This window comes from Culex pipiens, chromosome 1 (genome assembly GCF_016801865.2).
Source record: "Culex pipiens pallens isolate TS chromosome 1, TS_CPP_V2, whole genome shotgun sequence".
Lineage (NCBI taxonomy): Eukaryota > Metazoa > Arthropoda > Insecta > Diptera > Culicidae > Culex > Culex pipiens.
Genome location: NC_068937.1, coordinates 121320600 through 121340893, shown reverse-complemented (window position 1 = coordinate 121340893; position 20294 = coordinate 121320600). Strand labels below are relative to the sequence as shown.

General features: G+C 34.9%; 2 protein-coding genes across 2 annotated transcripts in view; one reads left to right on the top strand and one right to left on the bottom strand.

Annotated features, from left to right (window-relative positions):
• Window positions 1-4049: 4049 nt before the first annotated feature.
• The window catches only part of LOC128092823 (uncharacterized), an 81752-nt gene continuing 65507 nt past the window's right edge, over window positions 4050-20294 (top strand). Inside the window, exon 1 of the mRNA XM_052707595.1 lies at window positions 4050-4615. The gene's annotated coding sequence lies outside the window, so the exon portion shown is untranslated. The remainder of the gene's footprint in view (window positions 4616-20294) is intronic.
• LOC120423825 (stearoyl-CoA desaturase 5) lies at window positions 4617-14765 on the bottom strand. The gene is made up of 4 exons (XM_039587754.2): window positions 14051-14765; window positions 5153-5675; window positions 4872-5095; window positions 4617-4816 (listed from the first exon to the last, which is right to left on the bottom strand). The coding sequence occupies exons 1-4, from the start codon at window positions 14415-14417 to the stop codon at window positions 4740-4742; spliced, it is 1191 nt and encodes a 396-aa protein (XP_039443688.1). The 5' UTR covers window positions 14418-14765; the 3' UTR covers window positions 4617-4739.

Sequence of the window (20294 nt, the reverse complement as noted above, 5' to 3'; positions counted from 1 at the left end):
GTACTTTTTCTGCAATATTGTACACAGTTGAGTGGATTTACTCAAATTGGGTATTAAAGTTTTTTTTTATTATTTTAAAAAAAGGGATTGACAAAAATTATAATTGAAAGAAGTTTACCTCTAGAACGGAGACTTAGGTAGAAATTATTCATTAGAAACATTTCAAAACTTTTACATAAGAGGGCTTTTGTTAATTTGATTCGGTTAACCGCGGTGGATTTTCTTGAAATAATTCGAACTGTCAAAAATCCACCAAAGAATCTACCGGTGGATACTTTTCTACCACAGTTTTTTGTGTGATCAATGTGGTAGATGTTTTGGTGGATTTTTGACAGTTCGAATTATTTCAAGAAAATCCACCGCGGTTAACCAAATCAAATTAACAAAAGCCCTAAGGTAAAAAATAGAAATGAGAATTGCAGGTACGTACCTGCGTTTAACAAATAAAATTCAAAAAAATGACAAACAAAGGTTTAATATAGAAGGGATCATAAATACATGTTTTGAGAGCAGACTATTTGAAGGATTTTTTATTCAGGATAACATAAAAAAAATATAGATGTCACATGGAAGAACAACGGTGACGCAGCAAAGTTGAAAAATATTAGAAAGTAAATGAATCACACACTCAAAAATATAGAACACATAAATTTAGAAACCCGGAAATTAAGAAAATCATAAATAAAAATATAAAAAAAAAACATTTTTTTTAATTGAGAAGCTAAAAAAATTAAATCAGCTATTTGAGAAATTTAAAATGCAAATATTTATCTTAGAAAAAAAAAATCACACATTCAAAGCTTAAAAAAATTAAGTAATTCAAAATGTAAATAATTAAAAAAAGCTTAATTTCAAAAAATCAAAATAAAGAAAAATATGGTTGAAATATAAAAGTTCAGACTTGAGGTATTTTGAATTCGAAATAAAAAAATCTAAATTTTGAATATTTAATAGAACATCAAAAAATCTAATTCTACAGTTAAAAATTTAAAAAAAATATAATTTAAAAAAAAGTAAAATTTAAAAAATTTGTAAATAAAAAAATCAAAAACTGAATTATAACAAATAGATAGTTTGTACCGTAAACTGGGGTCAATCGGGACACATGGGGCGAATCGGGACAGCAGTTTTAACCATGTTGGGGCGCAATATTTTGATTTTTCTGGTTGGTTTCGGTTAGAACAGACTCAGGCCAACAAAATGTGCACATCCATTTCCAAATTTAAAAGCTTTAAGTGCTCTAAAAACTGCTGTCCCTATTCAGACTGTAGTCCCGATTCACCCCAGATTACGGTACTCTATTACCCGAAGACCGGGAAGACCTCTGCGAAATTTCTAATCTCTAAATCCTCTAAATATGCATTTCAAACCTAAAATATGACTCCAAAATAAGTGTATTTCTATTTAGGAATTTAGGGATGTAGGGATTTAGGAATTTAAGAATTTAAGTATACCGTATAATTTTTAATAAAATTTATAGATATAAATTTTTAATAGTATAAAATATGATGTGTTAACAACGTAACTTATGTTTCAGCAAAAAAAATTATGGTCATCAATCATATAATCAATTATATTTATTATTTGTTTGGTACAGTCTAATACCATTTTTTATGATTCCTTCATTAAAAGTTCAACAAAATACATTTAATATTTTGGTTCATATAAGCATACAAATTGGTAGCACCGCCACAAGTACAATTTATAATTTGTCAATTACATTTACCTATTATTTTAACACACATATTTAGTCTGTTCAAAAGCAATTTAAGATCAAAAATCAATTCTTAAACAAATATTTTTTTGAAATTTATTCAACTCAAAAGAAATGTGTCTTATAAAAGTTTTTAAAAACAATTTAAAAACAATTGTTCTTATGATACAAATTGTTTGTTGGGTTATTAGCCGTGCTGTAATACTAGATTTACTTATAAACTTTATTAACTCTAAAAATAATAAATTCGCTATATCACAAGCTATATCATTACATTACTGAACTAAGCCTGAAATCGTTAACATAAAATATAGTTCTCAATAAAACCAGATATTAAAAAAATACCCCAAAATCCATCAATTCCAAATATACAAACGTCCTTTCAAAAATACTGCTTGAATTCAGTAATAATAAAACATCAAATTTATTACACCTACATAATAATAAAATGCTTGATTTAACCCAACTTGCAAATTTTATGTAAGCGTGTACTCACACCAACTTGAAGTTACTTTTCAACACGAAAGAGAAGAGAGAGCTTGCAGAAAAGTACGGGAACGGTTTTGCTGCAACTTTTGTCTCTCTCATTGCAGAAGTTCTGCCTGAAAGAAAAGTTACTTTTGTTGCAGAAAAGTACGGGAACGCTCTGCTGCCGATTTCGTGCAGAATTGCAGAATTCTGCAGTACGGGAATAGACCTATTGTTTCATCGAATAAAAAATTGGCCAAAAATTGAAAATAAAATTATGAAACCCAAAGCGCTCTACATCCAGCAACAAAATAAAAAAAAGTAATTGCAAAACAGATTTTGTTTTTCATTGCATTATTCAAATTCCATCTCATCGCAATTGCGACAGTTTTTTTTTGATCGTTCACTCACCTGCTGAAACAATGCGTGAAATGGCAAAATTAGCCCCCAATCGAACTGATAATTGACCAATTGCTGTGTGGCTCCCACATCGTCGACCACCACCTCCAACCATCCACTCTGGGTCATTCATACCGGCAGCTCTTTTCTCTGTGCAACACTTTTCTTAAATTTCTGGAGAAGCATTTGAAAATGTCCTATGTATTTTTTGTCGTTAAAACAACAATCATTCGTGAGGTGCAAGAAATGTGATATTGATATATAATGTGATATATGCAAATAAAACTAAATTCATCATTTTTGATTGTTTTTTCTTTGCTTTTTTTTATACCACACACGATTACCTGTTTACAGCCCCCATACTCGTGTATACAACCGGACTATTATCGAGTTTGTGGCGGTGGCAGTTTATTCACGGCGTGCCGTCGTCCACTTCATTCATACGTTTGTTTACACGCGTGGTTAGCGCATGCGGTCACTACAAACCAGAGCTGGATGTAAACAAAGGTTGACCTTTAGTCTAAAGTGTTCCTTCTTTCGGCTATCAGCGTATGTGTGCTAGAGAGCTCAAACTTCTGACAAATAAAACTTTTTTTTTCGAGTGTAATATTGACTTTTGATTTATCGTTAAAACATTCATCAAGCATCAGCCTTTTGTTCAAAATCTTAAGACTTCTAAGGATGGTATTACAGCGACAATACGCTTTTGACGTTTACCTAACCTCAACGCCGCGTTACTTCGGACTTGAGGGTCAGTGAGGGGTCACGACGTGTATGCGGTCGTCAAAAGGTTCTTCTCCACTAGTCGAAACCATTTATGGACCGTCCATAAACAACGGCACAGATGCTGACCTCACCTAGTGCAAACGCAGACCATGGGACCAGCGTTAATCGGGTCTTAAGCAATAGTGCTTTTTCTCTTTTATGACTTTTTGCAGCGCAACCAACGTCCCATCACGATGGCGGCCCTGCGGTGAACCGATATCGACTTTTCTTACCACCGGAAAGGTTAGGTCACTTTGTCGAACATGCGCTAGTCATGGCCGTTAATGATGCCCTTAGGTTATTTTGTCATTATGATTGAAAGTCTTTGTTTAGTTTGGTTGACACATATTTAATCAATTCTAGCAAAATAATGCAAAAGGACCGAAGCCGAAGTGTAAACAAAGAGTCTATCCTGCTCATTCCGAATGTAAACATCAACTGACATGAGCAGGATAGACTCTTTGTTTACACTTCGGCTTCGGTCCTTTTGCATTGTTTTATTTACGTGTTCTTAACAAATCTCTTGTGATAGCTAAAGTATGGGTTTTTGATTGATTTTACCAATGTGTTACCAGGTTTCAAATCTGCAAGAACTGGTCGCAAAATATAAGTTAATCTAATGCCAACTAGTCGAACTTATCAAGTTTAAGTTTAATCAGAGTGCATTGGACCCTTTCCTCAAAAAATCATCGGCTTGCTCAGATATCTCGGTCCCCGTTCAACTTTCAACCCGCCCGTTGACGGATGACCGCCAAAACGGCTAACGTAAATAAAGCGGCGTCGGCGTGAGTGAATGCATTGTCCTTCTGTCAAAAATTATTCGTCAAGGTCGTCACGACGTTTTGGTGAGCTCTCGTGCACGTCCAACTGGGATCCGGCGCGGAGTTGTAGTGTGCGCACGCGTAACTCAAAACTCCGCGAAGAGTTTGACCAGCTAACCCCGTTCCAGCTGCGCTGCATACCGTCTTTTGCTTGCGGTCTTGACTTGATCACCTTTTGTTGTTGTTGTTAGGGATGTATTTCGTAACATTGGCGAAAGAGAGAGAGAGAGAACGAGAGATTACGTGCCGGGTTTTTGGTAGTGGTGAAGATCGAGCGCGGTTCGTTGGTTTGCAAAAGATTGGCGTTTAGTGATGAGCCCGTGCTAGAGTTGTCTGTTTTGGGTAGATTTTGGGGGACGGAAGGTTATGCGGTCCAATGGCGTTGCGCGCAAGGTTTTGTGACGTGATGCATGGAACCGTTTCGGATGAGGAAAACACAACGCCACAGGTATGTTTAACACAATAGGAAGGTATTTTGGTTGTTTATTCCTTATTTCTTATCACTACATCTACTCACAGAGTTTGGATATAACGGGGGAGATAGAGCTTAGGGCTAGTCAGCTGAGCTGATCTTACTGCGTCTTTTGCGTATCCGGATAGGGAACCTCCGCAAGGTGTTCGATCTTGCCGTTGATGTGAGTTCCATCACCTGTAAAAGTACTTCCGTTAGAAACATGACTTCAGGATACAGTCGATGATCTTACCGTATTTAGCGATCGTTCGTTTCACCAGTTCTTTGGAGGGTTCCTTGAGATCCCACGCCCAGCCAATTTTGGCAAACAGGTCGATCCAGAAGGTGGAAACGTTGACCTTGTAGTCTCCCAGCTCAGCCGCTTTGTAGTCCCACGGGAACACGTGGTGATAGTTGTGCCAGCCCTCACCCATGGCTACCATCGATACCCACTTGTTCTCGACGGGTTGGATGCGACTGTTTGAAATAAAAGGCTTAGCAAAATGATCGTTCAACCGGGCAAGTAGTACTCACTTGTCGTACGGTTTGCTGCCGTACATGTGGGCGGCACTGTTGACCAACCAGGTGAAGTTAAGGGTCAGCACGTTTCGGAGCAGACAGTTGGACAGGAAGGACAGCATGAAGTCCTGGCCGAAGAAGTACCACGGGATAACCGAGGGAATGACGTAGGTGAAGAGCGTCTTCAGCAGGGGGAAGTACTTCTCCTGGAATCGGACGACAGGGTCGGCCATAATGTCCGACATGTCGATCAACCGACCCTTCTTGATGCACTCCGGATGCTTCCTCAGCAACAGCCAACCGACGTGGGCGAAGAAGAAGCCCCGGTTCGAGTTGTGCGGGTCGGCGTCCGTTTCGGAGTACTTGTGGTGGATGCGATGGTCACGGATCCAGTCGTACAAGGTGTTCTGACCGGACATGCAGAAGCAGCACATAAGGATAACGCGCAGGGGTAGATTTGCCTTGTAAGCCCGGTGAGTCCACAGCCGGTGGGCACCGGCGGTCACCCCGAAACCGGCACAGCCTCCGACGAAAAAACCTAGATGCGAGGATGATAAATTTCAAGTTATAGCGGTACTGCCAGTTTCCTTGGCCGGTGTTAGCCATTAAATGTGCCATTGACATTGGCCATAAAGCCAGTATGTTTGCTCCCCATAAAACATGTGAATTTAAAACCAGTTTAAGCGCTTTCAATCCAGTTTAAGCGACTTTCAATCTTTTTGAGGTGATAATTTGAGAAACGATAGGCTCGTAACCTACACGACTTAAATTTGAGCTCATGATTGGATTTCAGGGAAGTTGCAAACAAAAAAAAATATCGTTTGTTTTTGAAAGTTGGTGAAGAATTTTAGACTTTCAATCTTTTTGAGGTGATGATTTGAGAAACGATAGGCTCGTAACCTACACGACTTACATTTGAGCTCATGATTGGATTTCAGGGAAGATGCAAACAAAATATCGTTTGTTTTTGAAAGGCTTAGACTTTCAATCTTTTTGAGGTGAAGATGATAGGCTCGTAGCCTACAAGACTTAAAATTTGAGCTTATGATTGGATTTAAAGGAAAATGTAAACAAAAAAAAAAGGATAATAATAGTGATATCGATTGATGGACTAATTGGTAAAGTATTTTTGTTTCTCAAACACATTTTCTGGGAAGATTGTAGGTTATAATTTCTTGTTTATTATTCAATCAATGTATAACACGAGCGCTTTCGAGGTTTTCGTTTTTTATTTTTTTATTTGCAGGTAACCATATAGACATTAGGGTTTTGACTTGCATGAACCTCGATAAGGATCTGCCGATACTGAATCTTGGGATGAGCAGTGTTTCCAGAATACCAACGAACACCATGCTGAGCATTAGGTTGCAGTTGAATTTGTGATTATTATTAATCAATAAGATATGAATCCAAAATAAAATCAGTAGTGAAAAAAGACACAAAGACAAAAATAAGAGTAGGGTAGAACGAGGATGTAGTGAATGAGTGTGGTAGAGAAGAGTGAGAGAGAGAGAGAGAGAGTTAGCGAAATAAGAGAGACCAGGTCAGCCGAGAGAGAAGTTGAAGATGTATGTGTGAGCAAACGAGAAATAAATCAGTCGTGTGTTTTGCTTTGGCCAGAAAAGACGCGTTTGTGTTCCTTATCCGAAACGGAAGATTTTCCGAAAATTTGGAGTGAATACCGCTCAAGTCACGACAAACATGTCATCTTACTTTAATTCAAATTTTCAACTGATCGAATCGCAATTTGAAATTTGCAACAATTGTAATAATTAATTATTTCTAGAGTCCTGTAAGCTATTGTGTTTCAAATGTTTATAGGATCCATTAAAAAAACTCTAGATTTTTTGGTAAAGGGCAACATTTAAAATGGCATCACCAGATAAAAAAACATAGGACAATTTTATGGTTACTCATTTTGGATGTTCGATAAGAAAAAAATGATTGACAAAATAAAAAAGTTTTTGCAGAATCCATCGTTAAAAAAATAAAATAAAAAAGTCATTGAAGTTCTTCAATGTCTTAAATTTCCAATAGGAAAATGCATAAAACCATAAAAACGCTCCAAACAATATGTCAGTAAAAAAAAAAAAATAAAAAAAATTGATGGTCTGGAGAGGTCAGGGAAAATCAGGGAATTTTATTTTGGGATTTGGATGCTTGTTTCACCTCATTGGCTTGTTTCACCTCATTGGCTTGTTTCACCTCATTGGCTTGTTTCACCTCATTGGCTTGTTTCACCTCATTGGCTTGTTTCACCTCATTGGCTTGTTTCACCTCATTTGCTTGTTTCACCTCATTGGCTTGTTTCACCTCATTTGCTTGTTTCACCTCATTGGCTTGTTTCACCTCATTTGCTTGTTTCACCTCGTTGGCTTGTTTCACCTCATTTGCTTGTTTCACCTCATTTGCTTGTTTCACCTCATTTGCTTGTTTCACCTCATTTGCTTGTTTCACTGCACGATGGCCAAGGATTGTGAAATAAGGATCGAAAATACCAATCATTCAATATTACCTCCTTTTGATATGTTAGTCTTGATTTAAAATTTATGAAAATATTTTTTTCGAAAAGATCGGAAAATTTCACGAATGTTTCGTGTTTTAACATTGTAAATCAGACAATAAGTTGCTGAGAATCGACATTAGAAAATGGTGGGTTGTTTGGGTGAGACTAAGAAAACAACAATTATCTTGTTTTTAACCCTTTGCATGGCAATATCTCAGCAACTAAGGGTCGTACCAGGGTTGCTCCTCAAGTACGCTTGCTTGCCTCGTAAAGTTATAAAAGAGATTCATTAAACATTAGGAAAGGTCATACCTCCAGTTTATGTTTGTTTATAAACAAACTAGCTGTCAAGAACGTAACCTTGACATTGATACTTTTCTGTGCAAATGCGCCCAATTTTACGGTTCACTGTATCAGCAGAATTTAGTCATTTTGACCCAAATTTTCGTGGCCATTGCAGTGACCTGTGAAGTCACTTTCCTCTTCGGTTGACCATCTTTTTGACAACCATCTTATGCAACTGTGTGCAGATTTTTTGCCAACACAGCAGTTCTTCAGCTGTCCCCAATCCCAGGTGCCATTTGAATGATTTTGAATTTGTTATTGTTGCCATGGTTGTGGAGCGGCTTAAACCAGTTTCCCAAGCATCTTCGTCGCTACGCTTGCTCAAAATGTTGTTTTTTTGCCCAAATTTTTCGCTTTCGAAAAACTTGTTTCAATCATCCCAGCGAGATTTATTAAAGTTTTGGTGAACTGACTCTATCGAAACTTCGAGAGTGAGCAAAAATGCAGATGATTTCGTTTTCCGGGATATCCTGGATTGGTTTGAATGGTTGAGTGGTTATTGAAGAGTACAAACACAAACAAGTCCAAACGTGTTTTCGTTCTAAAACCGAAATCCGGTTCCACAGATGTTTTGCAGACGACACGAGGAAACAGTAAAATGCTTCGCGAATATTTGATAAACAGAATCAGTAATGAAAACCTGGTTCAGTATGGCAAAGTTGATTTCTTTGGCTTGATTCCTAGGTTTTCTGCAGCGCGGAATGGTTCGTTTAAGATTTGATGATGTTTTTGTTGTCGTGTTCGTATTTCACCACCTGCTGAAACTTGGTTGAAACTGATCGGAACGATAAACACATTTGTTATTTAACCTTGATTTGTTAAATGGCAGGAAGGAAAAACTCAATTAGTTTTCATTTTGAAAATAACGCATTTTAATTTTTAAATTATTTCAAAGCATAAACTTAATTGTCACTGTAACTGATGTTTAATTATTTGTTTATTTATGGATTTAAAAGGTTCCTGGTTGGACAATAAATATACAATTAGTATCGTCAACTGGGGTGAATCGGGACAGCAGTTTTAACCATGTAGAAGCACAATATTTTGATTTTTCTGGTTGGTTTCGGTTAGAACAGACTAAGACCAACAAAATGTGTACATCCATTTCCAAATTTAAACCCATTAAATGTTCTAAACACTGCTGTCCCTATTCAGACTGTAGTCCCGATTCGCCCCAGATGACGGTAGTAAATATTCCAACCAGGTCAAATGATACAAGAGAGTCGAAAATAATTTTGTAATTATTGTATTCACTCAAAAATGTGTGTGCCAAAACCAAAAGCTTTACTAATTCAACTAATCGATCGTCAAATTTCTTTTCACCCCTAGAATGACTAGCTACAGTTATTAATAATTTCAAACTTGGGTCAGGGCCGTAGAAACTTGTTTGCTCACGCGTCGTCTTTTTGCGTCATTTTTTTCCGCGTTTGATATACAAATTGCAGTGACCAGTGTTATTTTAATTGTTTCCTTGTCAAGCTCATCTCAGCTTTTTTTTGACTGACTTGATGTTTTGCTTACGATCATTTACTTTAACTAGTTAGAAAGGTGAATCAGAAGCATTTAGCGTACTCACGTTATTGGTTTATTTTAGTACACGCTCGTCCAATATGGCTCATTTTAGAGTTATCTTCAATTAAATTACGTCCAACAGAATGCACTCGTCAATAAGTATGGGATATTTCTTCTCAAGCAGTTTCAATTAACTTTCACTCAAATCAGATAAATCTTGCGTACTGTTCAACGAAAAATATTAAAATTGTTTTATTTATGCAATAAAGGCATTTAGCTAGAGAATGAGTAAAACTCATTATAATATTGTAATAAAATTCCAATGAACACAATTAAATAAACTCGTTATTTTGTTTCTGTACTTATTCAAAAATACTAGGTATTCCATTTGACAGTATTTGCAAAAATATCTAAAAGGGCGCTAAAAGCTAAAGGGGGTCAATTTAAATCCACTCTCATCACATACGACGCACTTTAGATTTTTTTTAATTTTAACATTGTTTTATTAATTTATCAGATCTTGCTTCCCATCTCAAAGTGTTATTATACATCAGTGCTCCACTTAATTTTTCCTTTAAATATCGTCGCTTTTGTACTTTCCTGTGATAGCAACCATTTGGTACTTTTGGAGAAAATTGATTTTAAAGTTAATTTCAAAATTATGAATGATGGAGAATTTTTTTAAGCAATCTGTTTCTATACTATCGCTGAAAAAATGCTGCAAATGTTGTTTCAAATAATTTGGTCAACAAAGCTAAAAAATAAAATAAGTTATGTAAACAAAAACTGATATTTTAAAAATTCTGGCAAAACAATCCGGAAAAATCTGACAAGCCACTTTTCTCAATATAACGAGCCAAATTATATTCAAAAGTGGTGTTTTTTACTTGTTATGTATGAATGCCTGCCAAAATGAACAATGGAGATTAATTTTACTTAGTATGGAAGAAATGAGGATTTTTTTTCAAGTTGACAGTCTACAAATCTGGGCCAGTTTTTCTGGCAACCTTGGTAACAAAATGGATTTCAAATGTAAATAAATAAAAAAAAATAAAACAAGTGTCTGTTGAAAGTAAAATACTATGAGCAAATTGAGTTAGTCATCATTAATATTTAGCCATTTTTAGGGTTAGTGAAATTTTACGTTTTCGCGGACAGCGTGAAATCCACGAAATTTGACTTTTTCCGCGAAATCCCGTGAAATTTTATGTTTGTGTGAATTTTCACAACGATTTTTCTTCTTTTTATCAAACTCAAAAAGGAATAAAAATAATCTTATGAACTACTGTAGAATTAAGCGAGTGAATACCCTGGATTAATTACTAATATAGGGTTAGTGATTTTTGACGATTTCGTGGACGGCGAGAAATTCGTTAAATTTATCAATTTTCTTAAATAATTTTTTTTAAATAACACTAACAACTTAACAAATATTTCATCCAAAAAGACTATTTCATTAAATTTTATTAGTTTTCAATTAAAAAGCTTGAATAAGCTTATTTTTATTCAAAATAAAATGAAGAATATCACATTTTAAAAATATATAAAATTTTCTTTCTGGGCCTGTTTAATTTTATCAATATTTGTTTATTTGGGTGGATGATTCCCGCGAAAGTAAATAGTTTTTTTGTTTTCATTTCTCATAAAAATTTGTTAAAAATTATAGTATTTTTGCCATTTGTCAAATTAAGTTTTTGAAAAGTGAGCTAAAACCCCTAAACAATATGTTAAATGGGCTAAATATCACAGAAAATTCAATTTATTTTACTTATTTTGACCGGAGAAGATTGTTAAAATCTTGCTTCGATATTAAATTCAATAAAATGTAAAATGATATAGCAGAAACAAATTAGTGAAAACATTTAAGCTTTATTAGTCGAATATTAAAATAGCAGTTCAGTAAATGAGAATACGCGTGCCCAACATTTTAGTTCAAAATATATATGTCCATAAACCAGGAGGATTTTTTTTGAAAATTTGAAGTGTTTTTGTGTCGCATTCAAATTTAGTGAAGATTCTTTTAGTTTATTGAAGAATAATATATAATGAAGCATAAAAAGTAGTTTCTGTGATTAAAACATAGAATTTTCAGAGTCTTTTAACATTTTTCAAGTTCCACGAAATTTGCGTGAAATTTTGTGTTTTGAAATTGAGGACCCCGTGAAATTAGCAATTTTCGAGCGTGAAAAATCACTAAGCCTAGCCATTTTATATAACCCACATTCAAAAACAATATCTTTAGTTTTTTTTGAAAAGGTCCTTTAAGCTATTGTACTTCATATGTTTATAGAACCATTTTTTTAACTTTAGATATCTAGATCAAATTGCTATAGAAAACATACCAAAATAAATGTAAGGAAAATTAGATTTTTGTCCCAATATTCCAACAAAGTTCATGACTAGGGTTAGTGAATTTTCACGATTTCGTGGACAGCGTGAAATTCTACAATTTCTGCGAAATCCCGTGAAATTCATGGATTTTCGGAAATCAATGCACAAAAATACTAAATATTTTATCCACATAGGTTTGCAGTGTGAGTTTGATAAGTTTTCAATTGAAAACGTGATATTTACTTTTTGAAATCTTGGATTGAACTCTGTTAGAAAAACTCATTTATTGAAATTGAGTTTTTATAAATCTGTCAGGTTGTTAATCCTGAGATTTTATAAGTTATTTCAGCATATTTCACACTCCGTGAAATTTACTTGAAATTTTGTGATATCGGTTAGTGGTCTTCGTGAACCTTGTTTTTTTTTGCGTGAAAAATTACTAAGCCTTTATCATGACTTGTCACAAAGTAGCACGATAATTTCTGGAGTTTTTTTAAAGGTCCAATAAACCAAATTTTCAGTTTTTGCTTTTTGGTTGTTTTTGAAACTGCCTTGAGTCAGGGGTTTTAAAAAACAACCTAAAAGCAAAAACTGAAATTTTCGTTTATTGGACCTTTTTTTTTAAAAAAAAATACTCCAGATTTTGATGAGAGAGGTCTAATGCACATTTGACCTTTTTTCAATGAATGGTGTTTTGCTATGGAGCAGTTCTCTAGGATTTCGGTCATTCGATTTTTTTTGTATTTTTTAATCCGGCTGAAACTTTTTTGGTGCCTTCGGTATGCCCAAAAAAGCCAAACATTCAATATTTCGCCCTTTTAAAATGTTAGTCTTGGTTTAAAATTTTTGAAAATATTGTTTTCGAAAAGATCGGAAAATTTCACAAATGTTTCATATTTTAACTTTGAAAATCGGACTATTAGTTGCTGAGATATCGACATTGAAAAATGGTGGGCTGTTTGTGTGAGACTTAGAAAACATCAATTTTCCTGTTTTTAAACCTTTGCATTGCAATATCTCAGCAACTAAAGGTAGTATCAACAAAGTCCGATGAAGCAAAATATAGAGAATTTTCTCAGCTCTTCAAAAATATTTTTTTCAGAATTGGGCAAACATGTGCACTAATTTGAAAAAATGAAAAACTGTGACTATTTTGAAAAAAGTTACATAAAAATGGCTATAACTTGAAAACGGTGCTTTTTATCAAAATTTCACTAAAGTACTTTTTGATTGCAAATTCAATTTTACATCGAAAAATGAAGTTGAAAATTTTTTGCGACCAAAATTTCAATTTTTTGGAAAAATCAGTATTAATTAAAAAAATCATAACTCAGTCAATGATTTTTTGCACAACCTGGAAATTTCTGAAAAGTTGGCTTTTTATGTCCTCTAAAACATATCAAAAAATAAAAAAAAATTAAAAATAGTGTTTTTTTGCAAATCAAGTTTTAGTGATAAAAAGTTAAATAAAAAAATCACCAAATTTTTTTACCGTGTACCATTTTTTTCTAGTGTAGTCCGTATCCATACCTACAACTTTGCCGAAGACACCAAATCGATCAAAAAATTCCTTCAAAAGATACAGATTTTTGAATTTTCATACATCATTTTTGTATGGATAGCTGCCAAATTTGTATGGAAAGTTATATGGACAAACTAATGATGCAAAATGGCTTCTTTGGGCATACCGAAGGCACCAAAAAAGTTTCAGCCGGATTAAAAAATACAAAAATTAAAATTGAAGAAAAAAGACCGATTTCGTAGAGAATTGCTCTATGGAGCTGAAACTTATTTGCAAATTATCAAATATGGCGAGAGGATATTGATGATTTTGTTAGTTAAATACTAATAAATTCATCTGATATCAAATATTGTGGTTAACTAATCAACTAGCATCATTTAACAGAGGATTCAAATAACAATGAATGCAAAAAAATATAATTTTGTGTGTTGTACTAAAATTAAAATTGTCAAAAAATAATCAAACTTTCATTATTTATATCAAACATTGTGTGGATATTTTGAGATTTATTTTTGATTTTTTTTAAACATTTAAATACTAAAACCTGTCTGGTGAATTGGCCAACTTCCAAAAGCAACAGAAGGCTCAGATAAAAGTGTGACTGAAGGGCCAAAAATCCCAAAAATAACTGGTTCCACACGTGTCTAACCGGATTTGAACGAGGTTTGCCTTTTCTCTTAATATGTTGAATACTCACACCAAAGATAGGTAACCGGCGTGGCTTCCCAGACGTACACGAAAAACAACGCCGCTGTCACCAGGTGCAACGTTCCGAGAAGGAACACATTCTTCCACTTGATTTCGTTGTCGAACTTTAGCCCGGTCCAATCGGCCAGCTTGTCCTGGGCCCACTTTCCGGCCGCGGACTGTTGCCACCGGTTGTACCGCTCCATGTACGCGTCCAGCTCGCGGTCGCTGATGGACTTGTCGTCGCCCATCGAGACGGCATTGTTGTTGGTATCGGTAATGATCTCCTTGGTGGAGCTTTTGTCCTTGCCCTGGACCGAGGCTCCCGGGGAGATGTCCCGTCCCGGGGCCATCTTCGAAACACTTGCCACCGTCATCCTTGCGCGGTTGGTCTTCACAAACCCGTCCTAGTCCTTCTAATCACACAAACACACTTTCACTGAGCTTTTCCGGGTCGAAAAGAACTCCCAAAGTTACGTCCGATCGCAGCTCATCCCCTGCGCAAACTGTTGTTCGCCAAAACGTTGCCAACGGTTTAAACGTCGGCGCTGGGATTCCGGTTTCAGGGCGTCGTAAACTTTGACGACTCCGTCTGTCTGCCTAATCAGACGAACCTTATGGGAAAAAATGGTTGGAGAACAACGCACTGAGTTTTTCGGCGGAACGACGCAGGTTCGGGCCGAAATCTGTGTACCCGAAACGCGCTCAACTGCAACAAGCAGAGACCGAAGGTTCGTCGCTTATATATATAAGAAACAAGTCACTACGGAATGATGCTGGGACTGATGTTTAAAGCCGAAACCCCCCAAAAAACAAACTCAGATCGTTTAACCGAAGTTGCCAAAAAAGCCTCAAACGAAGTTTTCGGCATAGATCTGTGTCAAAACGCGAACTCATGGCGAGAAGTTCAGCAACGCGCAAGAGAGATTTGGGTGGCTGGCATAACCAAGTGCTTTGCGCAGATGAGTCTTTCTCGCCATCGTAGCCGAAATTGTCGACACTGATGATGATGATGATGACGATGGTGACGACGACGACATGCAACGCACTTGATCGGCGAAAAACTAATAGGATTGGCTCAGTTAGTATTAATGAGCGTCAGGGTGACCTATTCGAGTGATTGGGAAAGAATGATTTTCATGTTCTGGATTGGGTAATTTCACGCTGTTTGTTTTATTTCAATAGCAATCTGTCATGGACTCTTTTATTTGCAAAGATTCGCCTTTTAGGGGACATGAGCATGAATAGGGAAGGCTTCGTCATGACACAAATTGTACACAGCGCTTCCGAAGGGGAATGATTTTAGTTAGATAAAGCCTCTGGGTATTCCCGTCAATTGTTTTGGTTTAGCCTTCTTTTTTATCAGTTTATTCTATTGATGAAATTAGTTTATAAATATACCAGTAATTTATTTAATCATTTGTAGAGTTTTTTGTGCTCAGAATTAAATAATTTTTGTAGGTACACCGATTTCCAGGTGCCGTCATCAGGGGTGTCGGGGGGGGGATTAGATTAGATTAGATTAGATTAGATTAGATTAGATTAGATTAGATTAGATTAGATTAGATTAGATTAGATTAGATTAGATTAGATTAGATTAGATTAGATTAGATTAGATTAGATTAGATTAGATTAGATTAGATTAGATTAGATTAGATTAGATTAGATTAGATTAGATTAGATTAGATTAGATTAGATTAGATTAGATTAGATTAGATTAGATTAGATTAGATTAGATTAGATTAGATTAGATTAGATTAGATTAGATTAGATTAGATTAGATTAGATTAGATTAGATTAGATTAGATTAGATTAGATTAGATTAGATTAGATTAGATTAGATTAGATTAGATTAGATTAGATTAGATTAGATTAGATTAGATTAGATTAGATTAGATTAGATTAGATTAGATTAGATTAGATTAGATTAGATTAGATTAGATTAGATTAGATTAGATTAGATTAGATTAGATTAGATTAGATTAGATTAGATTAGATTAGATTAGATTAGATTAGATTAGATTAGATTAGATTAGATTAGATTAGATTAGATTTTATTAGATTAGATAAGATTAAAGAAATTTATATTTTTTGAGAGTGATGGTATTTTTTCAGAATATTTCTAATTATAATGTAAAACATTGCCGAAAAAATAAAACACTTAAAAAATCCTATCTCTGATACAGATTTTCATACAGCAATTTCATTTGAAAAGTGCATGTACCGATAAAAAGTTCTCCGATCAGGCTCAACATTTTTCTGGGGGTCCCTTGGCCAACATAATTAGACTCGTATTTTTTTTTTGTTTGGCCATTAGATGTCGTACGTCGAACTAGGGTGGTTCCAAAATTTCGAAAATCTAGGCCTAACATTTGGAATAGTCGTATAAAAACTTGAAATGGAGTTTTGGCCGAATCTGGACCAAACAGCCCATGTCCAAAAACATGTTTATCGGATTCCTCAGAAAACTTTACACAACATATCGATGCCTATGTGCTCTCTTATACTAACTAGATAGGAAAACCAGTTAGCTTAGAACAAGAGAGCACAGAGGAATCGATAAAAAAAATGAATGAAAACTGTGATTTTCGCAAAAAACGGAAAAATGATGGATTCGGGAAAAAATCAACTTTTTCATTTCAGTGATGACCCATACTTTTTTGGGTACCATTTGTTGAGTATCTAAATTACAAAAATTAAAGGTAAAGGTATATTTGCTTACCCATTTTGTATGACCATCCCACTAGATTTTAAGTAGACTTGTATGGAAAACTAATGATACATAATACAGATTAAACAGATTAAATGTAAAAAATATATTAAATGTTTGTATCCACTTCTAAACAGGAATTCTAGACTTTGTCTTAAGAATAAACTGTTAACTTATAAACAAATTTTCAGACCTGCCATGCTTTATGCTGTGCCGATATGGACAAGCTGTTGCTTAACCAGGAAGATAAAACTTCAGATGATTCAGAACACAATTCTTAAAATGATTCTGAAACTTCCTCTCTAGTTCAGCACAAGTGAACTTCATCAATTAGCCGAGGTTGACACTTAAGAGCGAGTTTTTCACCAATGTGTAACAGGTCGTATCGAGGTGCTCCGATTTGGATGAAACTTTCAGCGTTTGTTTGTCTATAAATGAGATTAACTCATGCCAAATATGAGCCCTCTACGACAAAAGGAAGTGGGGTAAAACGGGCTTTGAAGTTTGAGGTCGAAAAAACATTAAAAATCTTAAAATTGCTCGCATTTCCGTAAAACTTCTTCAGTTCCCACTCTCTTAGATGCATTCCAAAGGTCTTTTGGAGAACTTCAAAATGTGCCATAGACATCCAGGATTGGTTTGACTTTTTCTCTTAGCTTTTGCAAATTACTGTTAAAAATGGATTTTTTTAAAACCTTAATATCTTTTTCCAACAGCCTCCAACAACCATGCTCCTATAGGTCAAAAGATAGGTAATTTCATGGACTATAAGCCTTTGGAAATAACTTTTTGGCCAATAGCAGTTTTTCTCATAGTTTTTCGATTTTTCTATAACAAACATTTTACAACGTTAGTTTTTGCCCTGTAGGCCGCCATAGCGGCATTTTTTGGTCTCAATTTTGTCATATTCGGAATCCTCGGACAATTTCACGTAAGTTAGAAGTATTGGAGTTGTAAATTTGATTGGAAAAAATGCCATTTAAAATGAATTAAAATATTTTTTAACATTTTGTCGGATTAGGGGTAAAACAGATATTCGCCTACTTAATACGGCATTTGACGTTTTGATCACAAGGCAAATAAGATCTATTTCTTTTTTCGAAAATGTTTTATTTGATTATTTTTTAAATCAAATTTACAACTCCAATACTTCTAACTTACGTGAAATTGTCCGAGGATTCCGAATATGACAAAATTGAGACCAATATGTGCCGCTATGACGGCCTACAGGGCAAAAACTAACGTTGTAAAATGTTTGTTATAGAAAAATCGAAAAACTATGAGAAAAACTGCGATTGGCCAAAAAGTTATTTCCGAAGGCTTATAGTCCATGTAATTACCTATCTTTTGACCTATGGGAGTATGGGTGTTGGAGGCTGTTGGAAAAAGATATTAAGGTTTTGAAAAAATCCATTTTTAACAGTAATTTGCAAAAGCTATGAGAAAAAATCAAGCCAATCCTGGATGTCTATGGCACATTTTGAAGTGATTCAAAAGACCTTTCGAATGCATCTAAGAGAGTTGGAATTGATAAAGTTTTACGGAAATGCGAGCTGTTTTTAGATTTTTAATGTTTTTTCGACCTCAAACTTCAAAGCCCGTTTTACCCCACTTCCCTTAGTCGTAGAGGGCTCATATTTGGCATGAGTTCATCTCATGTATAGATAAACAAACGCTGAAAGTTTCATCCAAATCGGAGCACCTCGATACGACCTCTAGAACAAACCGAGCAATATTTACAAATACTGCCTCTTAAATAACGACTATAATTATTGCAGTCTTTAGCTGCATTTATCCACTCACTATACAGTTTATTAAATAGTTTTAAGTTATCCCTTTTGTAAAGGCATGTCCTCCTATATTTGAAATCCCTGAATAGCGAAAGCTTCAATATTATGTTAATACATTGAAAATTGAACATATCAGTTTTATATAATCACGTCTCAAATTACATAGAATTTTGCATTGACAAATAGATGGCGATAATTTCCGGGCAGGTGGAAATAACAAAACGGAGCCTATTTAAATAACAAGTCTATGTAAAAATTTCTAATTTTGTTATCAGCAATCGTGGCCATCGGCCATTTTAAATTTTCATGAAATCGAAGTCGTCGTGCTATCTTGTCCCACCCGCCATTTCGACGTGCCGAGAAAAACTCGTTTTAAGGTTTGACCTTGAATAAACAAAAACGAAAGCACGAAATGTAAACAATAACAAACACGTTTTGTTTGACTGACATTATGTGCATTGTCCCGAAGTTTGGTTGAAGTTGGTTGCTGGAGTCACGAGTTATAATTACAATTGCTTACGATAGTCTAAGTTGTACGTGCGTCAAACTCGTTCTGACCTGAAATTCATTTGGCTAGTTGTCGCACTTACATCAATTTTCAGGGAGTGACAAGATAGCACGGCAAGATTGAAACTACTTCCATATGTAAAGTGACAAAAATGCACGGAGGTTTTCAGATTTCGTTGAATATCTCAGGATTGGAATCGAATTTTGGGGATCTGTGGAGGTTAAAAGGTGAGGGATTGTGTGCTGCACAAAATGGCGTTCTTAACTCAATTTGGCTTAAAATGCACGTGCGACAAGTTAGCACGACGGCGACGAAATACCAATGTACAGTCCCATGAAAAGCTTTTTTTTCGCGAAAAAAAATCCGTCGATACCTCCATATTTTGAAAAATAATGATTGAAAGGCAATTTAAAACACTTTTTTCATTAAAATGTTAAAGCCTAGGCTTGTAATTTCATTTTGTTTGTCCCCACCCCTCCTTCGACTTTGGTCAGAGCCGAGGGACATAAACTTCAAAAAATAATTGCGACGGCCTAACATCCACAATACATACAGCTTTATGAAGTTTCGCGTACGCACACTAGCGCATCATTTGGTTTTGCTGGCTGACAAAATTTAACCTCACTTTATTTTCGTGTACGTACACGCAATACATACGCACGTAGAATGCTCTATAGGCCAAAATTTGTTATTGAACAGATTTTATTAGACAATACCAAATAGTAAGACAATAACAACTCAAGTTATGACACAAGGCAAAATTTTGACCAATTTATATAACCTAAATTGTTATTGTTTTGTAATACTAGAACATTGGAGAAATTTTGGCCAATTTTATCATTGTACCAATTTATTATAAAAAGTTAATAATTTTAAAGGTGTTTTTTTCAACTATTGATATACCAAAGGTATTTTATCCCAATAAGTGTTCTATTTTTTTTTTCATTTTGTCTTACACAAAAAAGTATGTTGCTGGAACATTAAACTTTGGGTATTTTCATAAATTTTTTCAAGTTCACAGTTTTGGTCATACGGTCACTGGGATTGTTTGCCTTGTATCGGTTAAATTTTACAATTTTTCAAATATTGAATAAAGTTAAGCATTTGAAAATGGAATTTAATTAGAACAAACCAAAAAAAAAAGACAAGGTATTTTTGAGTTTTCGTTACTTTTTGATCGTCACTCTAAGCCAATGGCCGTCCATTTATTTGGGCATTGCCCGCCGGCAACAGCTGCCGCAGAATG